Source organism: Platalea leucorodia, assembly GCF_965183815.1.
Source record: "Platalea leucorodia genome assembly, chromosome: 2".
Classification (NCBI taxonomy): Eukaryota; Metazoa; Chordata; class Aves; order Pelecaniformes; family Threskiornithidae; genus Platalea; species Platalea leucorodia.
In genome coordinates, this window is record NC_138824.1 from 29378331 (window position 1) to 29398889 (window position 20559).

General features: G+C 41.6%; 1 protein-coding gene across 1 annotated transcript in view; it reads left to right on the plus strand.

Annotated features, from left to right (window-relative positions):
- Nucleotides 1–638: 638 nt before the first annotated feature.
- Nucleotides 639–20559, plus strand: part of ATP7B (ATPase copper transporting beta) — a gene marked incomplete at both ends in the record, with an annotated part of 29498 nt that continues 9577 nt past the window's right edge. The window contains 13 exons of the mRNA XM_082337633.1: nt 639–887; nt 7701–8928; nt 10497–10733; nt 11885–12048; nt 12941–13102; nt 14586–14662; nt 15027–15201; nt 15781–16014; nt 16204–16295; nt 16418–16545; nt 17617–17771; nt 17976–18110; nt 18862–19056. Coding sequence (XP_082193759.1) covers nt 639–887; nt 7701–8928; nt 10497–10733; nt 11885–12048; nt 12941–13102; nt 14586–14662; nt 15027–15201; nt 15781–16014; nt 16204–16295; nt 16418–16545; nt 17617–17771; nt 17976–18110; nt 18862–19056 — 3231 coding nt within the window. The remainder of the gene's footprint in view (nt 888–7700; nt 8929–10496; nt 10734–11884; nt 12049–12940; nt 13103–14585; nt 14663–15026; nt 15202–15780; nt 16015–16203; nt 16296–16417; nt 16546–17616; nt 17772–17975; nt 18111–18861; nt 19057–20559) is intronic.

Consider the following 20559-nt stretch of genomic DNA (forward strand, 5'->3'; position numbering starts at 1 on the left):
TATTGTACTCACTCCTTTTTTTCCCTTCTTGAAACAAAGAATGAATGTTCTCATGCCCTAAATGAGTGAAAGGCCTTTGGTCTAGGAACCTCATCTAATGATATAATCATAGGCATGTTTTCAGTGTTAGAAGGGACTACATTTTATCCAAGAAATCCCTGGTAATTTCATAGAAAAAGGAAATGGAATACCATTGCCCTTTGTAAGAGCTATGATTATACACATGGCCACAAGGAGCTAATGCCTGGCTGGCTGAGTTAATTATGCACTGGCTTGCTGCTCACAGGTCATGTTTGACTAGCTTGTGAAAGGCAGCCTTGGCTGAGCTTGCTGCAACGCCGTGTGCAAAGATTAGCAGTGCTGAACGCAGGTCGGTAAGCGCAAGGGATGCCAATTGGTGGGAAGCATTTAAACTGGCAGGAAGAGCAGGTAGCCGAGTGCAGCGAGCAGTGTACACAAGGATCACAGGTTACATCTGGGATTTCATGATGAATGCCTAATGAGCACGTTGATTAGATGGGCAGAACTCTTCAAGCTGTTGTAAATGTAGCTGAAAGAAGTGTGGCTGATAAGACGCCAAATAACTGCTCTTGTAAAGCTTTCCTTTGTCATTGTCGTATTTAAAGCCCAGAAAGATAATGGAGAGAAAACTGGACAATAAAATGAAAAGGGAACTGTCCTGCTTAGCTACTTTAAACAACAAAAACATAACCCTGGTGTCTATTCGTAAGCGGCAGGCAGCTCATGATGTGCCTGAACTACTGATTATTGGTGAAAAGTCCAACAGAGGATCTCCGGTAAAAGCAAGCAGTAACTTGCAGAAAGAAGAGAAACTTTTGCAGAGTTACTCCACGGGAATGCCAGAAGTCAATACAGTTGAAAGACAGGTCAGTGAGCTGGTGTGTGTGTTGGGAGGGAAGAGGTATTTCTGAACTGGAGAATTTAAAACAAAGCATGTTGGACGCAAGTTGTATATTAAAGGAGGTTAAACCTTCTTTATCTAAATCGTCCTAATCCCCAGTATGTATGCCTGCCCCATAACAAGCAGTATACAAATGCAAAGTCCTCTTGAGATCCTCTGAAAGTAATCTTGAAATGAAAGCAGATGTTAACAATAAGTTATGCTGTAGTAACTAATGAGCATTTTTTCAGCTCCACCTCTAATAATACAGAGTGGCGATTCTTAGTAAGGAAACATATTCATATTTCTTCTTTTAAACTGCAGTTGCTTGAGTAGTTTGACAGCAGCTCGTAACAGGTTATTCTCTGGAATAATAGAAATTGCAGAAACATTAAAAGGTCCTATTTGTAGGTAAGTAGTTTCTTTATAACTACTAAGTGGATGCTAGCAAAAGTTCTTGATAACATATCTGTGGCAACATTTTTTTTTTTAAATTCAGTGTTGTATATAACTGGTATTTTTGGAGATTAACTGTCGTGGAGAAGAGGCTTAGAAAAATCAATGCTGATAAAAACATGATGAGGTTTATTATTTTAAAAAGAGTTTTTGCTGTTTAAAAGGTATGTAAATTACAGTAATGTAGTTTGAATCCATGAATATTGTGACTATTTAAGGAAAAGAAACTCTCAGAACAAATTTTGTATCCTTTGAAACTGAGTATGCTTAGAATGGCTTAAATAATTAGTGTCAGACTGGAATGAAATAACCACCAGGACAGACCAAATACACCTGAAGGCTTTTTCTGCCTCAAGTTACTTCTAATATTATAAATGTTTGCTAGAAAACAATCATGACATAAATTACTTTGTTCTGCCAAAAGATCTCTTTTCTGTATTCAGTTCACTGGGATTTACACGTTGCTTGTACTGGAGCTGTGAAGAACGTCGCAAAGTGTTTTGCTTCAATTCTAAATTAGAAACAATCCATTTACAAGGCTTTCCCTTTTCCCACTAAGCCAAGCATGGTTTACATAGCTCACTTTAATTTAAAAGTACCTGTTAGGGTCTCTAAGGTTTGTTAATCACGGTGTATGTAGGTATCCTTTCAGTAAGACTAGCCGCAACTGCCTAAATTTTTCCCCTTCATCTGTACTCTTGGAGAAACGTGTTGCCAGATGGAGAACCGCAGTCCCTTGGCAGAAGCATTAGGGCAACTAACTTAGTCTTTTGAAAACAAAAGCACCATCAAGGCTGCTTTAAAGCAATATTTTCATTGAATCTTGATTTATAGGTGGAGAGGATGGGTTTTCCCTCATTTAAGACTCAGGAACTGTTTGAAAAATAATGATGAGTTGTGTTACAAGTAGTTACCAAAAATAGTAGCTACCGACATTTGCTAATCTTCGCTAAGCTTGCGGGAAGAGGGAAGAACAACCAGTTAAGATCTAATACATTTAAACAATATGTACTAACAAGATGGATGGACAAGTTGCACTGAAATTTGTTAAGGAGGATGAGGACTGCATTTCTGCCCTCTCAGAAGTGCTGATGTTATAGGCACGAAATTGAAGACTCAGAACCTTTGATGTTCCTGAGGCTGCTCTGCCCTCATTTTGTTGTTCGCTGGCTGCCTATAACAAACTGGGAAAGCATCTGAAGCATTTAATTAGTAGTATGTGGCTCTTCAGTTGTATGTTACTGCCTGCCTAAATCCAAAGCCATGAATCAGCGGGTTGTGAAAGAACAAAGCAGGAAAGGTAAAACAGTGACACAGATAAGATAGTTCTTTGGCTGCTGTGTGCACTCGAAGGCGAGAGGGCAATAGCTGGTTTCAGCCTGCGGAGGTACAGGGAGAAGAGCAGCCCAAAACCTCTGGAGATACTGGGCGAGAGGTTCAGCGAGATCCGGCATTCGTGGGTGAGCAGATGGGGAGAGGCAGAGGGGAAGGCGCTGAATGGGCTGGCCCCGTTTCCTTGCTGGCTGACTGCCTGGCATCGGGGTGAGGAGTCCAGTGCTTGAATTTCAGGATGTGAAAATTATCATCCCTGCAGGCCAGGTGAAGGAGGGTGGGAGGGCAGCGCCAGCCCTGGGGGGAGAGCCTTGCTGGAGCACCAGAGAGGAGCAGCGGCCGTGTGGGATCTCGGTGTGGGTGATGCTCGGGGAGCTGCGGGCTGCGCCTGGCACCGCCTCAGCCTCGTGCTGCAGAGGCCAAGAGCTTTACACTGGCGTTTTGGCGGTGGCTGCACCTCTTCAGAAGGAGAGGTGGGGGGGTGAGGGATGGCTTTCCTGGTGACAAGCCACCCCACAAGGTGACCATGCAGCACAGGGGTGGAGGGAGCATGGGGACCCAGCGAGGGGCAGCTAGCAGCTGGGCTGCAAAGCTGAGGAGGGCACAAACCTTGTTGAATTTACAGCCATGGGGTTGCATCCATTGTCAGGAAGCCGGTCACCATGTGCTGCACGGGAAGGTCTCACCCAGTGCTGTGGTTTCTTGTTCCTTGGGTTGTTTTTTCCCAGTTCAGTTATTTTCTTACATTTATTCTGTATCCCCTCACTGCTGTGTTAAACCTTTGGCCTTTGCACTTCTGAATGGGAGTACCCAAAAGAAACAGTCCATTTTGGGGGACAGTGGGGCAGCCTGATGCCAGGCCTCTGAGAGCAGCCCCTGATGGAGTGGTTTTACCCCACCAGTCACAGAGGCCATGGACAAGAACCACCTTTCCCCCCTGACCAGCCGCTGAACTCTGGATGCTCTAACACCAAGAGCTGTGTGCCACGCTAGGGCTCGAGCCTTGGTGCTGTCAATCCAGCAGTGTCTCCCTGCCCTGCTCCACCTCCATGCTTTCCCAAAAAGTTAGTCCAGCCCCAGGGCATATTCCTGTCGGATGATCTCCTTCCTGCTGGCCAGAGGCAGTCAGGATAGGGAGCAGGAGCTTCTGCCTCTTCCTGCTGTCCCCAAGCCTTGCTTTGCCCTAGGGCAGGCATGAGTGCTCCAGCTCCTGTCTGGGCCAGCAAGGGATGTTTTTCATGCCAGTGGGGTTGCTCTGAAATCCTCATACTGGGAGCTGGGCTTCAGATCCCATGCTCATGCACATCAACAGTTTCAGTTGCTACTCGTCATGGGTCTGGTGCAGAGCTGTCTCTTGTAGGTGGGATTGTTTTCCATCCAGCTCTGGTGCTTCTTTTAAAGCTTCCCAGCTACTGCTGCTTCTGTGTCAATGGGTCTCTTCTTAATTTTCTTCTTTTTTTTTTTTTCTGTATTGTTTAAATGAGCTTCATAACACTGCTTTCGGTAGGGTTTCTTAGCTTTCAGACTAGAGCCTCGCTCTGCTGTGCATTTTGAGTTGCAACTTTTATGTGCAGAACAAGGGAGGGAAAGAATTGTCATAATTTCATGTTTTTATGTTTTTAACGTATGTTTTATGTTATTTATGTTTTAACATGTTTTATGTTATTAACGTATTTTTTACGTACTCACTGTAAAAATATGTGTGAACTGGGAGAGCAAACAGATTTGGTGTACACCTGCCCTTAAAAGTAAGCAGGTCTCCTTTGGTGTGAGAGACAAAATAGTCAGTAACTGCGGCCGGTTCTTTAACACTCCTGGATGGATGTGGAGTCAGATGCATTTTCATTATTTCATTGGGATTTCTTTCTAGGCAGAAGGAAGTAGGAGGGGCAACACCTGGGAATCCCAGGCACCTTTTTTTGGCACTTTTGGAGGTGACTGCTTCTCTGATCCTCTTGCAGATGGTGTCTCTGAATTACTATACAGCCTCATATATGCCATTTTATGTGTGGGTGTTAGCTGGTATCAGGCAACCCTCTTCTGAGACCTAGCATGTACCTGAGGAAAACTATGGGCACACTTCTACATGCCTCATGTTTGTGTCCTTACGTGAACCTGCTGTTTTCCTCTGATCTAGTGTAGAAACACCCCTTCTCACAAATACACACGTAGATGTATTTGTGCCCCTTCTTTTTTTTTTTTTTTGAAACTGTTAAACAATACTAAAGGCTTTGTAAATACTGCATTTGAACCTGCGCACATTTCTGGGTTTTGGGGGGAGATTCTTCAATGATTCGGCATTTGTGGGGTTTTTTTAAGGGAAATAAATATTTTTTTTATATCCACGTCCCCTCTCTAATTTTTTCCGTATCATTTAAAAATTGGTGTGCAAGGATTTTTCTCCTGCGGAGCATAAACATCTGGTTTTGTCAAATAACAAACAAAATATTTTTGGCAATTCTTCTGAACATTTTTATCCAAAATATAAAGCGGCAGCCAAGTTTTGATGTTTCTGTGGCTTACAATGCATTGAAATAGTAGAATCAGTCCTTGCTTTTATGTTTTTCAAAAGGCTGGAGGACGAGAAATACCCTTTAATGTTTTTGTACATTTAATTTGAATTGCTTTTATGCCACTGGGTACCTAGGAAAACTGAGACGGTTGGTGAGCATGGGGGTGGAGGGAACGCAGTGGAGGACATAAGGCCCGTGATGGTTCCTGGTTTTCATCTGCAAGTGGCTGCCAGAAACGCGGTGAGGGGAGCAGGAGAGCGGAGGGTGTTCGCCTCGCCCGTCTCTCATGCTCTGTTTTGCCAAAGGATGCAGAAGGCAAATGCCTTTGTCATTCGAGCCAAAGTAAACATACAGGGTGAGCTCCTGTAACTCACACGCGGATTTTCGCTTTAACGGATGTTTGTGATAAGAAGAGCTGGCCACCGTGAGCAAAGTGTCCTTGGGGGGCTGGGGACAGGAGATACGGAAGAGGAGACAAGGGACAATATTCAAATAACATTTCTTGAGGTAGGCTTTACAATAAAGGCAAGTTTGAGTTTCAGCAGCGTTTGAAATGTGGTGGGTGAGAGACTGTTTTCATTTGCAGACTGGCTTCTTTTCCATATAGGAGGCCATATTATTATTTTGAAGTGCGGGAGAGTACAAACAGGAGGAAATAAGCATGCGGTCATCTTTGTGTGCACTCGAACAGGGAGGTCCGATTAACTGTTTATATTTTGTTTTGAAAGAAGGGCCTGGCTGTGCATTTCCACATATGTTGGGGATTTCAGTAACTTCCGGGAAGGAAAGCATAAGGAGAGGGGTACGTGCCCCGGGCACTGCCAGGCCTGTGGGAGGGAGAGGTAAAAGGGGATGTTGGGACTAAAATATTCCCATGACTCTTCTTCCCCAGCATCCCCGGAGCGTAGCCTTGAGGCCAAGCGGAGAGGGAGGGGGCATGGGGGGAGAGCTTGCGGTCAGGATAGCAAGGGGCTGCACCGTAATGCTGAAGAGTGGAAGTTGCTCATTCCTCCTCCTGTTTTATTAAATACAGTACGGAGAAGGCTGAAAGCCAATTTCTCGTATTGAATTTTTGCCGTTTTGGTCGTGACCCCAGACCTCATTACTCCCAAGCTGTCTAAGCATGAAACAAAATCAAGTTAATGAATTTTGAGTACTGCATCAAATGAACTGGACGCAGTCTAGTGTTAATAAGTGGCCTAAAAGCTTTTCATCCATGCTGTGGTACCAAGGACGGAATTTTCTTCTCAATGGTAGGAACAAGATTTGCGGTACTGAGCCTGATCCGGTGACCCCCTCCCAGCTGTAATGCCCAGCATTCGATGCTTTATTGAATGGTGGAGAGCCCACGGCTTCGCAGGCGAGTGAATAGATTCGTTGCAATAGCTCGCACCTAGATATTTAGTAGTTAAAGCTTCCTTAAGTCACAGACATGAATTTTGATCTCCTTTCCATGAAACCTGAAAACATGGGACTTGTCCCTCCCCTTCTCAATCTTCCTTATCACTTGGTGCCAGCAATTTCCTTTGATGGCAGAGTCCGTGCTCTGATTACCTGTTCTGCGAGAAGCATTGCTTTTATCACTTTTTTTTTTTTTTAAATATTTCCTTTTCAATTGAGTTGCACTCAATTTAATTGCACTAAACTGTAGAGCCCCAGTACTGTGGAACCCGTGATCTGGCTGAGGGATAGTCCACTTCTGGCCAATCTACTTCAGTACTGGCCATTACATCCTTAAAATCAGTGTTGGATCAAACCAGTGAGTTCTTGCAGCTCAATATATGGTCTTTCTTAGGTGCTTCACAAAGAGGTAGATGAAACTAAACCATAGTGGAATTATCTGCATATAGGTCTGCGTCTTTTAAAATCTTTGTCAGATATAGATTTTAACTCAAAGATCTGTATATATGCAGACAGCCCAGGCCCTTGTGCGCATGCTTACAGATCTTCAGACGTCATGCAACTGGTCCTCTCTGTGCCAGCTGGTTTCAGGCTCTCAGGAAATTCTTGATTTTGTTTTCCGTGGGTGGTTTGGTTTGGTTTGAACTCCTGCTGAACAATAGCAGGTCGGACAAACTGAGGTGGCTTCTGACATTTGTGGAGAGACGTTCAGCCCACTCTGCTGTGACCCTTTGTGCAGGTGACAGTGTGCTCTGAAGAGCAGGGCTCGGGCTGCATGGTGAAAGTGCCCCGTGGCTGCAGAGAGCTCAAGTTTTAAATGATTGGATTGGAAATACTGAGACAATTTTGCTTTTATATCCCTAGTGAATGTTTTTTAAATTGCTGCTCAAGAGAAGTGTCAGAGGCCTGATTCATCATTGTGGGCATAGCTAAATGGTAATATATTGAAACCGTAAGTTAACATTGTGAAGTGTTTTGGCGGTATAGACTGACTTGAGAGCACTTCTCATGTGCTTGAGAGCACATGCAGAATATTGCTGCTTTTACAGGGCTAAAGACACATGCATTTTATTTTTACTTTTCCTCTTGCTCTTTAGGCTTTGTCCAACACTGATTCTCCTCCTGGCTGTGAGCTGGAGCCTACAATGAAACACAATTTTGCTTTTGACAACATGGGCTACGAGGAGAGCTTTGAAACTGTGTCCTCTCCATCTTCCCAAGAACACACTGTGGCAGTCAACGTTGTGGGAATGACTTGCCAATCTTGTGTGCAGTCGATAGAAGGCCGAATTTCCAAGGTGAAGGGCATTGTGAGTATTAAAGTCTCCCTTGAACAGAACAATGCTGTGATAAAGTATCTGCTGTCGGAAATAAGTCCTGAACAGATTTGCCAGGAAATACAGGATATGGGCTTTGATGCCAACATAGCAGAAGAGAGGTTGACAACAGCCACCGTAAATTTGTCGTGCTTGAGAGAAGCAGTAGTTAAGCTTCGGGTAGAAGGCATGACATGCCAGTCCTGTGTCACCAACATTGAAGGAAACATTAGGAAACTGCATGGTGTGGCGAAAATCAAGGTGTCACTTGGTAACCAGGAAGCAATTATTGCTTACTATCCTTACATCATTCAGCCTGACGACCTTAAGAGCCATATCAGTAACCTGGGGTATGAATGCACCATTAAAAGTAAATTGGCCCCTTTGAAGCTTGGTGTCTTTGATCTCGGGCGCCTGCAGAATGCAAACCCCAAGGAGACACCAGTAAGTCTCAAGAATGATGGGGTGGATCCACTGGTCACCAAGATGAGTGGCACAGCTACGGTGGCTCTACAGATAGAAGGCATGCACTGCAAATCATGTGTCAGAAACATTGAAGGAAATATATCAGATCTTCCTGGCGTACAAAGTATTAAAGTGTCTTTGGAGCATAAACGTGCTGTCGTACAGTATACCCCAAATTTAATTACCCTGTCAGCTTTGCAGCAAGCTATTGAATCCCTTCCACCTGGAAACTTTAAAGTACTTCTCCTTAAGGATTCAGAAGCTAATAAGGGAGCATCTCGATCACCTGCTTTGCTATGTGATCTCTTCAGAGAGCCACTGCAAGACACAACATGCACAGCTGTAATTAGGATTGATGGCATGACCTGCAATTCCTGTGTACAGTCCATAGAAGGGACCATATCACAGAGACAAGGAGTACAACGTATAGCAGTTTCTCTAGCTGACAGGACTGGGACCATACATTATGATCCAGCTGTCACTAATGGAGAAGAGTTAAGAGCTGCCATAGAAGACATGGGGTTTGATGCTTCTGTGCTGACAGGTAACAGTGTTTTTTTCTTCCGTGGGTAGCGTGCCAAGCTGGGCCATGTGACACCTGCGCTGAGACTCTCTTCTGAAGAGAAACCCTTAGAACATCACATTGGCGTTGTCTTTTCTAAGTGACTGGCCTGGGCTGACCTCACTTAGCAAGGGAGAGAGAGTTCAGCTGCGAAGCACCTTCTTTCAGCCCTTAATAACTGCACTAGTGGGTGGAAGAGTAGAGTTGTTACATTATGAAGCCAAAAGGTTTGGAAGTTGGTACAAGGTCTTTCAAATAGCTGATCCCCTTATCCACTGAAGTAGGTTTCCTCCTATGTCTACAGGCTGCTGTAAGTAGACCTATCAAACCAAATGTTTTCATTTATGTTCCAAAATACTAAAAATGACAAACTTGATGAAATCTCTTTAATTTAATACCACTTTTTACCTAGCTAAAATCTCTTTTTATTGACCTAATCCTTTGACCTTTATTTCTTGAGTATTTTTACTAGCACTACTTCACTAAGTTTTACTTTAAACGAGGCAAGTGGCAAGATGCAGGCACTCTTTGGTGGGAGCAGGTGCTTTTACAGTCAGCTGCAGCACAGTTTGTACGTTTTGTACATGTGCTCAATGTTTAAGAAGTTGCTATGGTGCACAATCTCCTCTCTAGCGAATTTCAAATGCGGCAATATTTATCTGCTTCGACTCAACAGATTTGCTTTGAGATACTGATGTAGTTTACCTGGAATGAATTAGTTTGATCCCAATAGACCACATCCTGTTAGATTTTCTCATGGGTCCAATCCCTCTGAATCTGTGGAACTGCTACAGATGAGGAGGAGCCCATATGTGGTGTTTAATTGTGATTTGTTTGGTTTATGATTTGTTGGTGTGAGACCTCCCGATCCATCTGTGCAAAAAGGAGCAGAGCCCCTGTGTTTAACATGTTCAGAAGCAACTCTTGGTCCTTTACACAGACCTGTGCCCAAGGGACGCTGTTTGTGAACGCAGCTGGAGCTGCTGGGTGTCTGTTCAGTATGTGGTAAAGAATAAAAATGATTGCAACAGTCCTGTATGTGTGGAGGTCTTCTGGGTGCTGCAAATCCTTCCACTGCTCATTTTGCAGTACTTGCAGTGTAAATATTGTGCCATAAAGAGAAACCTGTTGAGAAACTTGTCCTTTTCCTTGTTTGAGATGAAGTGATGTGAGTCCAGCATAGATGACAACAAGGACAGAATAGACGTGAGGCTGGACTGTGTTCTCTGTGCTGGATAAGGACCCTCTAGATACCAATATATCCTTATTGAGTGGAGGTAGCTGTCAGGTCTAGGCACTGAAATTGGAGGGAATCATTTGCCATCTGAAAGTGGAAAACCAGTTCTGTAGAGTTAAATAGTCATGCAAGTGCTACTGATGAGTTTATATTGTTATATGCATAGTAACAATCTATATTATTTCCATGAAGAGACCAAGATTACCATGTCACCTTTCAAACAACTGAGAGACTTTGCATGATAGATAAATGTGACCTGCTTGTAGTACTGTAGATGATAGTGTTTGTTCAGTTTATTGTGCATTTATTCAAGATACCGCCGCTGGAGAACGTAGGCACCGGCCTGATGCCAGCAACGCTGCCATGCAGCCTCGAGCTCCAGAGCCTTCTCGCCAAGGTTGTGCCTCGGGTGCTCTTCCAGACAGTCCTCACCTTGATGGTCCAAACCAGCCCAGCGGAGCGACAGCTGAAAAGTGTTTTTTACAAATCACAGGCATGACCTGTGCGTCGTGTGTGTCTACCATTGAAAGAAATTTGCAGAAAGAAGATGGTAATAAATTTAAGATTCCTATAACGAGTCCATAAGGGACTATGGGTTGGAAAAGGTATTCTATGCGGTTAATGGAAGGGGCTGTGGTACAACATCTTGAGGTTAAATAGATTTAAATGCTCTTTCTTAGTGCTAAGGTAACTACATCACTGTTTAACTATCCTACTGCACTGGTGGACAAACCCGATGGACATACTTGTATTGTAACAGTAAGTTGTTGTAATGTGATCAAAATTTCAAATAAGGCTCAAGACAAGAACAGAGAAATGGTTCTCATTTTGTTTTCAGGGCCTTATTGCTTTACAGAGCAATCCATCTCTTCCAGAGCTGTTGAGGGCTCTGACATGTTTGTGGTGTGAAACCTACCCTTCAGGGCACATTTGCACAAGCAGGTACAAATGCATGGCTCCAGTGCCTGGGTAATTTTATTAGCTTAGGTACAGCAAAAGTTACTAGTTTAGAAGCCTGCAGACTGGAGCTGCCTTTCCTCTGGCAATATAGAAGAAGATGAACAGATGAGCCCCAGCATTGTCTGCTTTAATTTGTGTAGGCATGCCTTTGGAGGGTTTTGCTTATTGATTCCTGCCCCCCCGGTCTCCCAGTGCTGGCCTCACTGCCTTGATTTAAAAATCCAAGAAACCATTAGCACTTCAGAACAATTTTTTTGCCTGTGATTTTTATGTTTTGCTTTTCAATTCTAAATATAGATTTCTGTGGTTTTATTTATTAAAAAAAAAAAAAAAAGAAGAAAATAAAACACCAAAGGGAAAAACAAGAAAAGAAAAAGGCCTAGCATTGTGCTGTGGGGTTTGTTTATGGCTTTCCAAACTTAGAGAGTCCAGGGTAGAGCTTGCAGCAATGAGTGCAAAGATTGCTTCTGAACATCCTTTTATCAGCAAAACTCACCTCCTTCTCTGTGTTACTCTTGAGGTTCCTCTCATTGCTACAGGGAACCATAGTGTGGCTGTATCTCAGTAAAAACATTGCTGTTGTGACTAGGGAACCACACTAGAAGGAGGCAGAGAGAAATAATTAGGTTTATAACATCTCTAAGTTGTTACAGCCCTCACTGGCAATCACTTGTAATACTATATTTTTCTTCCCCTCAAAGGAGCTACATTATCTAATATCTTTTATTATTGCCACCGCAGGAATTGTTTCAGTGTTGGTAGCACTGATGGCAGGTAAAGCAGAGATAAAATACAAGCCAGAATTCATACAGCCTCTTGAAATAGCACAGCTGATCCAGAATTTGGGTTTTGAAGCTACTGTCATAGAAGATCATGCAGAAACAGAAGGAAATGTGGAGCTTCTTGTAAGTCATGTGTATTTGAAATTATATGTTGGTTTTGGAAAAGTCAGGTCTGAAAGAATCATCTTCTTGCAAATGCTTTTGTATAAGGAGTTGTGACTTCAGCAGGTCAGTTCTGGCTGGTGATACTATTTTTTCTTAATTGCTGAAAAGACAAAATCAATTTGTCTTAGAAGAACCTGTCCAAAGGTGCTGAAATAAAAAGTGATAATTGTATGTACAGAATAGACTTTTCTTAGCAAGGAGAAATGAAACAGAACTTTTCTGTGAAGGCACTTCAGTCAGCAGTAGAGACTCTGAGCAACTGAGAATGTATCACCAAATACACATTGATAATGCCTGGGGCTTTGTACAGAGATCTGAGAACTTTGGGTAAAATTAGTAAATTGTTTATATAAAGGACAGATTCTTCGAAAGTCTATTTTTATTCTCTGACATATACCTACTGGAAGACAGATAACAACAGTCTGCAGTTGTGCTAATAGATCAGAAAGTGAGAACTTGCCTTATTGAAGCCACAGGAAAATTTAAGAGAGATGAAGTTACACATGCAGAGTTTGACTTTGGCAATGTTAATATAGCTGCTGACAGAACTATATTAGCTATACTATTACAGTTAATACAATGTATGAGTGCTGCTATACAAATATATAGCTGTGACTATAACTGCTGGTTGCAGAATTTTATAATAAAAGTGGATAGTTTTGTTTTCAGCTTTGTTTCATTTAAGACAGCTCTATAAAATCTCCATGCTGAGGCTTTGGGTCAGTACCAGCAGAGCTTGAATAGTCATTAGTACCTTTGTGACATGGGGAGGCCTTGTCTCAAATTCATCCACAAATATTGAGTGAATGTGAGGGACTGCTAACTGTACCTAAATTTGACTTTTCTTTAGATTACAGGGATGACTTGTGCTTCTTGTGTTCACAATATTGAGTCCAAACTCATGAGAACAAATGGCATATTCTATGCCTCAGTTGCACTCGCTACTTGCAAAGCTCACATCCAGTTTGATCCTGAAATTACTGGACCTCGGGATATTATAAAAACAATTGAGGTAGGTTTTAGAAATTTTTTAAGTATGAACAATTATAAGGTGAAGTTAAAAACTAAGTAAAGCAGCTGATATTTGAGAGGTTTCACTGACTTTTGCAGATGACATGGTAGTTGCCATATGGTTTTATGCTCTTGCGGTAAAGCTGCTGTGCTCCACAGTAGTGCATAGCCTCCCAGGTTGTTACTCTAAAAACACACCCTAAAAACTACAAAAAGAAGCCTTTTTTATCTCTATCTGTTAAAAGCGTCATATATTCATTCTTTGCAGTTCTGTGTGTAGAATCATGTGTCTCTGATTTCCAGTCATTTCAGTGAAGTGGTAATACTTAAGAAAAAAATACTACTTTCTCTTGCCAGTGAAAAAGGCTGTAAAAGAAGTTTTGCAACAGCTCGTACCACAAGTATTACACATCTCTGTATACACTGGCATTTATTCCCACATCAATTCAGAGAAGAACTTTTTAAACCGAAAAAGCTTGTGATACAGCTGCTAAAGGAAAAAAAATCCTGGCTTACCAGTAACCACACAGCTCATAAAATCTGCCATTATCATGGCTCAGGTGTGGACAAAACTTTTTCCTTCTCAGCCCCACCAGAAGGGAAGAGAACTTTCTGTATGAGATTTATGCAGTGAGTAGCCAGGAGGACAGCAGAGGCTGTTTGCCTTTCATGTTCTAGAGCATTTACTCAGAAAAAAAGCTCCTGGACCGCAGAATTGATGCGGCAGCAGTGATTAACATGTTAAATAGTAGACTCTTCAGGCTGGCGAGTAGTTTTGTAAAGTGCATCTTGCCACAGGAGAATCTCATGATGTAGATATGAAGTTTAAATGTGTTGTGCTTGCAAGTGTGCTTTGGTTTTTTTGTGGATTTTTTTGGGGGGTGCGTGTGGTTCTACTGCAGTAACTCACTGAAGCATCAGTCAAAACTGGCTTTTTGCATGTATTTGTTTCTGGGATGCTTTGCCCTGCAGTTTGTTGTTTTACAGGTTTAAACTGATTCTAGCCACTTTGATTTTCAACTTCAGGTGTACCTACTCAACCTTTGTGATAAGGAGATGCTTGCAAGGTTGACTAGCCCAGTGGCTTGTATATTTTTACCTTTCTTTGTGGTATTTCCCATCTCTCATACTTACTCCAGTGGAGATGAAAGGGCATAAATTTCCCTTGAGGAGGAGGGCAGCAGAACTCCAGCTGTCAGTGGGAGCTTCCTGGACCTAAGAAACCTGGGACACTTACTGCATCTATACACTGTGTCTGTGTATAGGTAGCAGAAATCCTTTGCAGTCCACATTTTGAGTACTGTCTGAAATATCCTCTCATGTTGGCAGGATCTAAAAATAAGTAAGAAGTTGGCATTTATTAAATATGGAACAGTGTCCTTTTCTGACATTTCTTCTAAAAGTAGTGTCATTTAAATATGTTATAAGTAATATGGTTAGTTTAATCAAAACTAACTCATCTTTCCTTCCCTTTCAATAAAAAGGAAATTGGCTTTCATGCTTCCGTGGCTAGAAGAGTTCCAAATGCACATAACCTGGATCATAAAAGGGAAATACAGCAGTAAGTATTTCTCCTTCTCTCTCACTAATGAATGTGTATAGATCATGTCTTCTAGCTCACCTCCCCCCCTTCCCAGTTAATTTAGCTTATCCTTGTGTAAAGCATGTTCAATTTTACAATTTGCCATTTGGTTCAAGTACTTTTATTACTTTCATTAGTTTCAGTTTTTAACTGATAGAAGTCTATACAGTTAAACACGTAGGAGACACTGAAACTGTCCCCAAGTGTTGGATCTTTCCCAAACATCCCAAAGCTGTGTGTTAGTACAATACTAATACCACAAGTTCTGCACTGCGAGCACACTGTTTGGCCTGGGTACTCAGGGGTGTACGACAACCAGGGATTTACAGCTTCTGCTTTTCAGGTGGAGGAAATCTTTCTTGTGCAGCCTACTGTTTGGTATCCCTGTCTTAATCCTAATGGTTTATATGCTAATACCCGACGGTGAGCACCATGGGTCTATGGTGCTGGAACGGAATCTCATTCCTGGATTATCTATTTTAAATCTTCTCTTCTTTGTCCTGTGCACTTTTGTCCAGGTATGTCCACAGTACTTCCTAGGGGTTTGCTTTCTATTCATCTCCCATTTATGTAATCTGATGTGATAAAGACAGGAGACTGGAAAGGTCTAGGGGATTAGCGTTGCCCTCTTGTCTGTACCACCTACGCAGAATTAAGTGGCACTTTTCTGCAAGTTATCCATTCTGTAATTGCTCACAGCACTTACTTCTGCCAAAGTTGCATCAGATGATAGTTTTCTGAGTGGGGAAGGTGGTGTTAAAATGAAGAAATACCTGATCAGCTGCAAACTAATTGGGTAGCTATAGGTAAATCCCTTCAACTTCTGTGCGTTTTTACTTTGCATTGCTGAGGAAAAGGATGCTATTTAGCTGGCAAGGTTGTTCTGAGAACAAGGAAGGGCAAGTGAGAGGACGACAATGTAGCCAGCCTCCTAGTAGACCACTCCACTGAAGTTATATCAATATAAAATTTGCATGGGACAGCAATGCCTTCCCTTATCTACTACGTGTTTATAATTCTGCTATAGGCAGTATTATGTACTCTCTGCTGTCACTGCTGTGATCTTAATATGAGTCTGTCCATGCTTACACCAACAGTTTCTTGGTGGATGGTATTTTTATGTACAAGCTTACAAATCGCTGAAGCACAAGACGGCTAATATGGATGTGCTCATCGTAATGGCCACGACGATTGCTTATGTGTATTCGTGTGTGATCCTGATGGTAGCGATAATTGAAAAGGCAGAGAAAAGCCCTATCACTTTCTTTGACACTCCTCCGATGCTGTTCGTGTTCATTGCCCTTGGGAGATGGCTGGAACACATAGCAAAGGTAACTCATCTTCACACTAATTATTGTGTGTTTATGATGAGAGTAGAATAAAACTCTTCAGAGGAATTTTGAGTCGGACGTTTCTGATGTAGCCTATATTATACAAGGTCATTTAGAGTTCATTGTGTTAAGTAGACATCAGCGTTTTTATATCTCAATATATCTTAAACATTTATCTCTGTTTCTTAGAGTAAGACCTCAGAAGCTCTTGCTAAACTTATATCTCTTCAAGCCACAGAAGCCACTGTGGTGACTCTCGGACCTGACCACTCTATCGTCAGGTATGTATTTATGAACCAAAATCCCTTCAGCCTGCCTGGGTGCACAGGCTAGGCTTGATGCAGTTAATGTGAAAGCATTATTATTCTTTTGAAGCTGATGGTGTAAATAATCTATTTTGCAGGGAGGAGCAGGTAGCTGTTGAACTGGTTCAAAGGGGTGATATTGTAAAGGTTGTTCCTGGTGGAAAGTTCCCGGTGGATGGAAAGGTCATTGAAGGCAGTTCTATGGCAGATGAGTCTCTCATTACTGGTAACTTCCCTTACACTTACACAAAGAAGTGCAATCTTCTAGAACACTTTCTTACAAGAAAAGAGAGCAGACCCAACCCAAAAGCTGCTGTCTGAATAACCTGCCATCTTAATGGATGCTGTGCCTGGCCTTTGTGAGCTTGAATCCAAATCCTGTGTCTGCACACACCCTAAAAAGCTGAAGAATTTCTACTCAGTTTTGTCACTTTTACTAACATAATGATGGGATGGGTAGAGTCTAAACACAATTGTCATTATTCCAGAGATCTGGTGGGAGTTTCCCCTGGAATGTATTTGTAGAGATGGTACCTTCTCAGAAATAATTTCTAAAGGGTGATGGGGAAATATTGCTGAGATCTTGGGGTGTATATGCATGGGCACTGAACAGGGCTTCTGACAGGGATCTCCCACTGAGCAAGAAGAGGGAAAGAAAGCCTCACGACTTGATGCTGGCTAAGGGTCATGAGACTTTTTCACAGCTTCTGAAATTTTCATTTCATTTTGTAAATGTAATAAGGATTTACTGCATCATGCAATTCTTATAAATAAAGGATATAAAAAACTTTACATTGGCATTGCCTTACTTGTTTTAGTTACATATTTACTTTGCTTGGGGAACAGGGATACCCTTAGTTTAAGAGAACCAGTCATTATCACTAACCCTAAAAACAGAGAAAATAAAGATTTTGTGGAGTTAGTATTCTTGGAAAGTCAGTGTGAGAACAGGAACTTTGCCACAGAGACAACTTTTCTAGTCTTTGAAAACTGAGGGTGGTGGAAATAAAGACAGATTGCTCAAACTCCCATGGCTATGCCCTTTTGAGGGATGGCATACTGGAGGGTTAGGACCAAGGAAACAGCATTTGCTTTGAAACTAAACCTAGAAAAAGGTTTATAGAGGTATGACAGCAATTATACATGTCTTCACTAGACAGAGATATACAATATGTGATTTCTTGTCATTATTGCTCAGCATGCTGATTTTGCAAGCATACAATGAGCTGTGTGCTAATGAACTATGTTCACTATTATTAGGGGTATTGCCTCATTTATTCTTACCTTTTCTTTCTAGGGGAAGCTATGCCAGTCACTAAAAAGCCTGGAAGCACAGTGATTGCTGGTTCTATAAATGCACATGGCTCAGTTCTTGTTAATGCAACTCATGTTGGTAATGATACCACTCTGGCACAAATCGTGAAATTGGTGGAAGAAGCTCAAATGTCGAAGGTAAAAAAATAGGAAAGAAAAACTTATTCACAGATTATATAAGAAAAAGATTCTATATTTTTATATATTTACTTGTTCAACGAACTGTGTGTTTTCCAGACTTCAAAAAAAGAATCAGATGAAGAATATTAGATATTTTCATGAACTCTACATACTTACATGTTTGATCATAAACATACAAATACATGTTTTTCTTTTTTACAGGCACCCATCCAGCAACTGGCAGATAAGTTTAGTGGATATTTTGTTCCCTTTATCATCATCATTTCAACAGTGACATTGATAGTATGGATCACAATTGGTTTTATAAATTTTGATGTTATTCAAAAATATTTTCCTGTAAGTAATTTCATTAAGATCTGGATTTTGGTGCTAGGATTTCTTCCAGTGTAATTAACATACCTTCTCTGTGTAGGGTTTGATGTTGCAACCTGGCAAATACTTTTGTACAATGTGGTGTTTTCTACACAGAGCAGATAATTACACTAATTATCTGCAGGTATAAATATACCTTTGCATTTACCCCTTAGTTCTGCATGGGGTTCCTACAAACTGAAATTATTGGCAGTCTTTCTGGACTAAACATGATCTATAGCTGCATTGCAAGGAGCTGAGCCACTCCTATATTGCCTGAAATTTTTTTTGGACATCCTTGTTCCTGATGGCAGATAGTGGGTTTGGCTTTAGAAAGAAGATAAGCCTCTGTCATCTTTAGGATGTGTATTTGCTATGCTCAGAAACTGGGGGGATCTGTGTACCTGGAAATAGGGTTCTCTGCTAAACTGTAAAGGAAATGTCAGCAAGCTATATTGTCATCTGGGAGCCTGAGAGCAGAGTCAAGCATACGTGTGCTTGAGCAGAGAAAAAAAAGCCAGAAAATACTGCCATAAACAATTCATAACATTGACCTTTCTCTACCACTACAGTGACAATAATAGATTGCTTTCTTATACTGGAGGTTTCCAGGTAAATGTGTTTTTTGAAATGGCTATGATTGATTGTACATCTGTGTTATATTCTATGAGCAATCATACATCTCTCTCTTTTTTTTTTCTTTTTTTTTTTTCCCCTCTCTTCCCTCTTTTTGCAGAATCAGAGCAAACACGTTTCAAAAGCTGAACTAATACTGAGGTTTGCATTTCAAACCTCAATCACTGTGCTGAGCATTGCATGCCCCTGTTCTTTAGGCTTGGCTACCCCCACAGCTGTGATGGTGGGCACAGGAGTTGCTGCGCAGAATGGTATTCTCATCAAAGGTGGAAAACCCCTGGAAATGGCACACAAGGTTAATAGTTCATTCTGTACTTTTGTAGCTTACCCAGCTGTTGCTACATGAAATATAATTTCCCACAAAGTCCTGCTGGTCTGGAGAAAGACTGTGGAAAGTTGTTTGTTTTGTTTTTCTATTGGTTGCTGCTCATTAAGGTAAAGAAGACAGATCTGACCTTCTTTCTTCAAAGTAGTCACAGCAAAGTGTTGAGAGCTAACAGTTCCTGCAATCTCATGCCAGTGAGGCTGCTGTCTTCTGCATGACCTCAGAGGTTTCTGACTTTTGCACTGTCTTTACCTCTTCTGCAAAAGAGCCCAATAATCCAGTATTTTCCTTCTTTCCTCAGAGGGCTGTTGTGAAATGCATCTTGTTTGTGATCAGTAGTTTAAAATTTAGGATGTAAAGGAAAAACAGAAAGATTTGAAGTTCTTTTAGTGTATAGAGAAAAGATGGAAGGAAGGCAGAAAAAGCTTTTCAAAGACAGAAAACTGACAAAAAGAGGAGGAGGAGATTGAAGGAGGAGGAGGTTTGACATGTCCACAGCCAGTGAAAAGAATATAAGTTTAAACCATGCTATGGTAGCCTGGATTAGACATAGACAGAATGTTTTAAGTGAAAAGGATGGTAAGAACAAGTTAATAAGACTGATAATTCTTGTTCTTACTGGACGTTATAAAGCATAGACCAGAAGTTTATCCAAGACTCTGCAAAAAAACAAAAAAATGACTGCTAATTAGTGTCAGGACTTTTTACCTTTTGAATCTAAGTGAGGCTAGGATCAGGGCTTGGAAAATTAGGTGACCTGTTGGATTCTGCAAGGTTGGTGGGTTGGAATAGATGGGCATGGAAATAGTGCCTGCTTTGTTGAGTTTTTTGGTTCATGTGTTTCTCTGTGCTGTGTTTATTTTCAGGATTAGAATTGACTTTAGCTTTGGGTTTCAGTGTATGTGGGGCTGAGTTTTTTGATTTATTCCCGATTCCTGAAGACCCATTGGGTTGGCTAACAAGTGATTGCTGAATTTGGTGAATAGCACGAGGTTGAGTTTGGTTAGGTTGTTGTTTCTGGAACTTGTTGCAGCTTCTTGCACTCTTCCCACCTGCTCTTATCACCAAATAACTTCCTGAGTCCTCTTTCCTCAGTGCTATTGTTAATTGTTTAGAACAGCATTTGTAAAAGCCCTCCTTGCATCATATACCTTGTGGTAAAAGTGATTAAGGTGCCATTACGTGAATCCTGTATGTGAATACATATGCGTGCACACACAAAGGACAGTACAAGTCCTGCAATGACTCTGTTGTCTGAGATCCTGATATAGATACAGGATGACGTTGTAGCTTCAGTGAAATCACTGTACGGAGAATGAATAAGAAAGCATAAGGAGACCTAGTGTACAGACAGTTCAAGGTACACACAGGAATCCCTGTATTCTGTCTCGGTATGTATATAGTCAACTGATTATTAAGGTCTTGCCTCTATTTATGTGCCTAAAGCATATGAGCATCCCTGTGCTTGCAGGG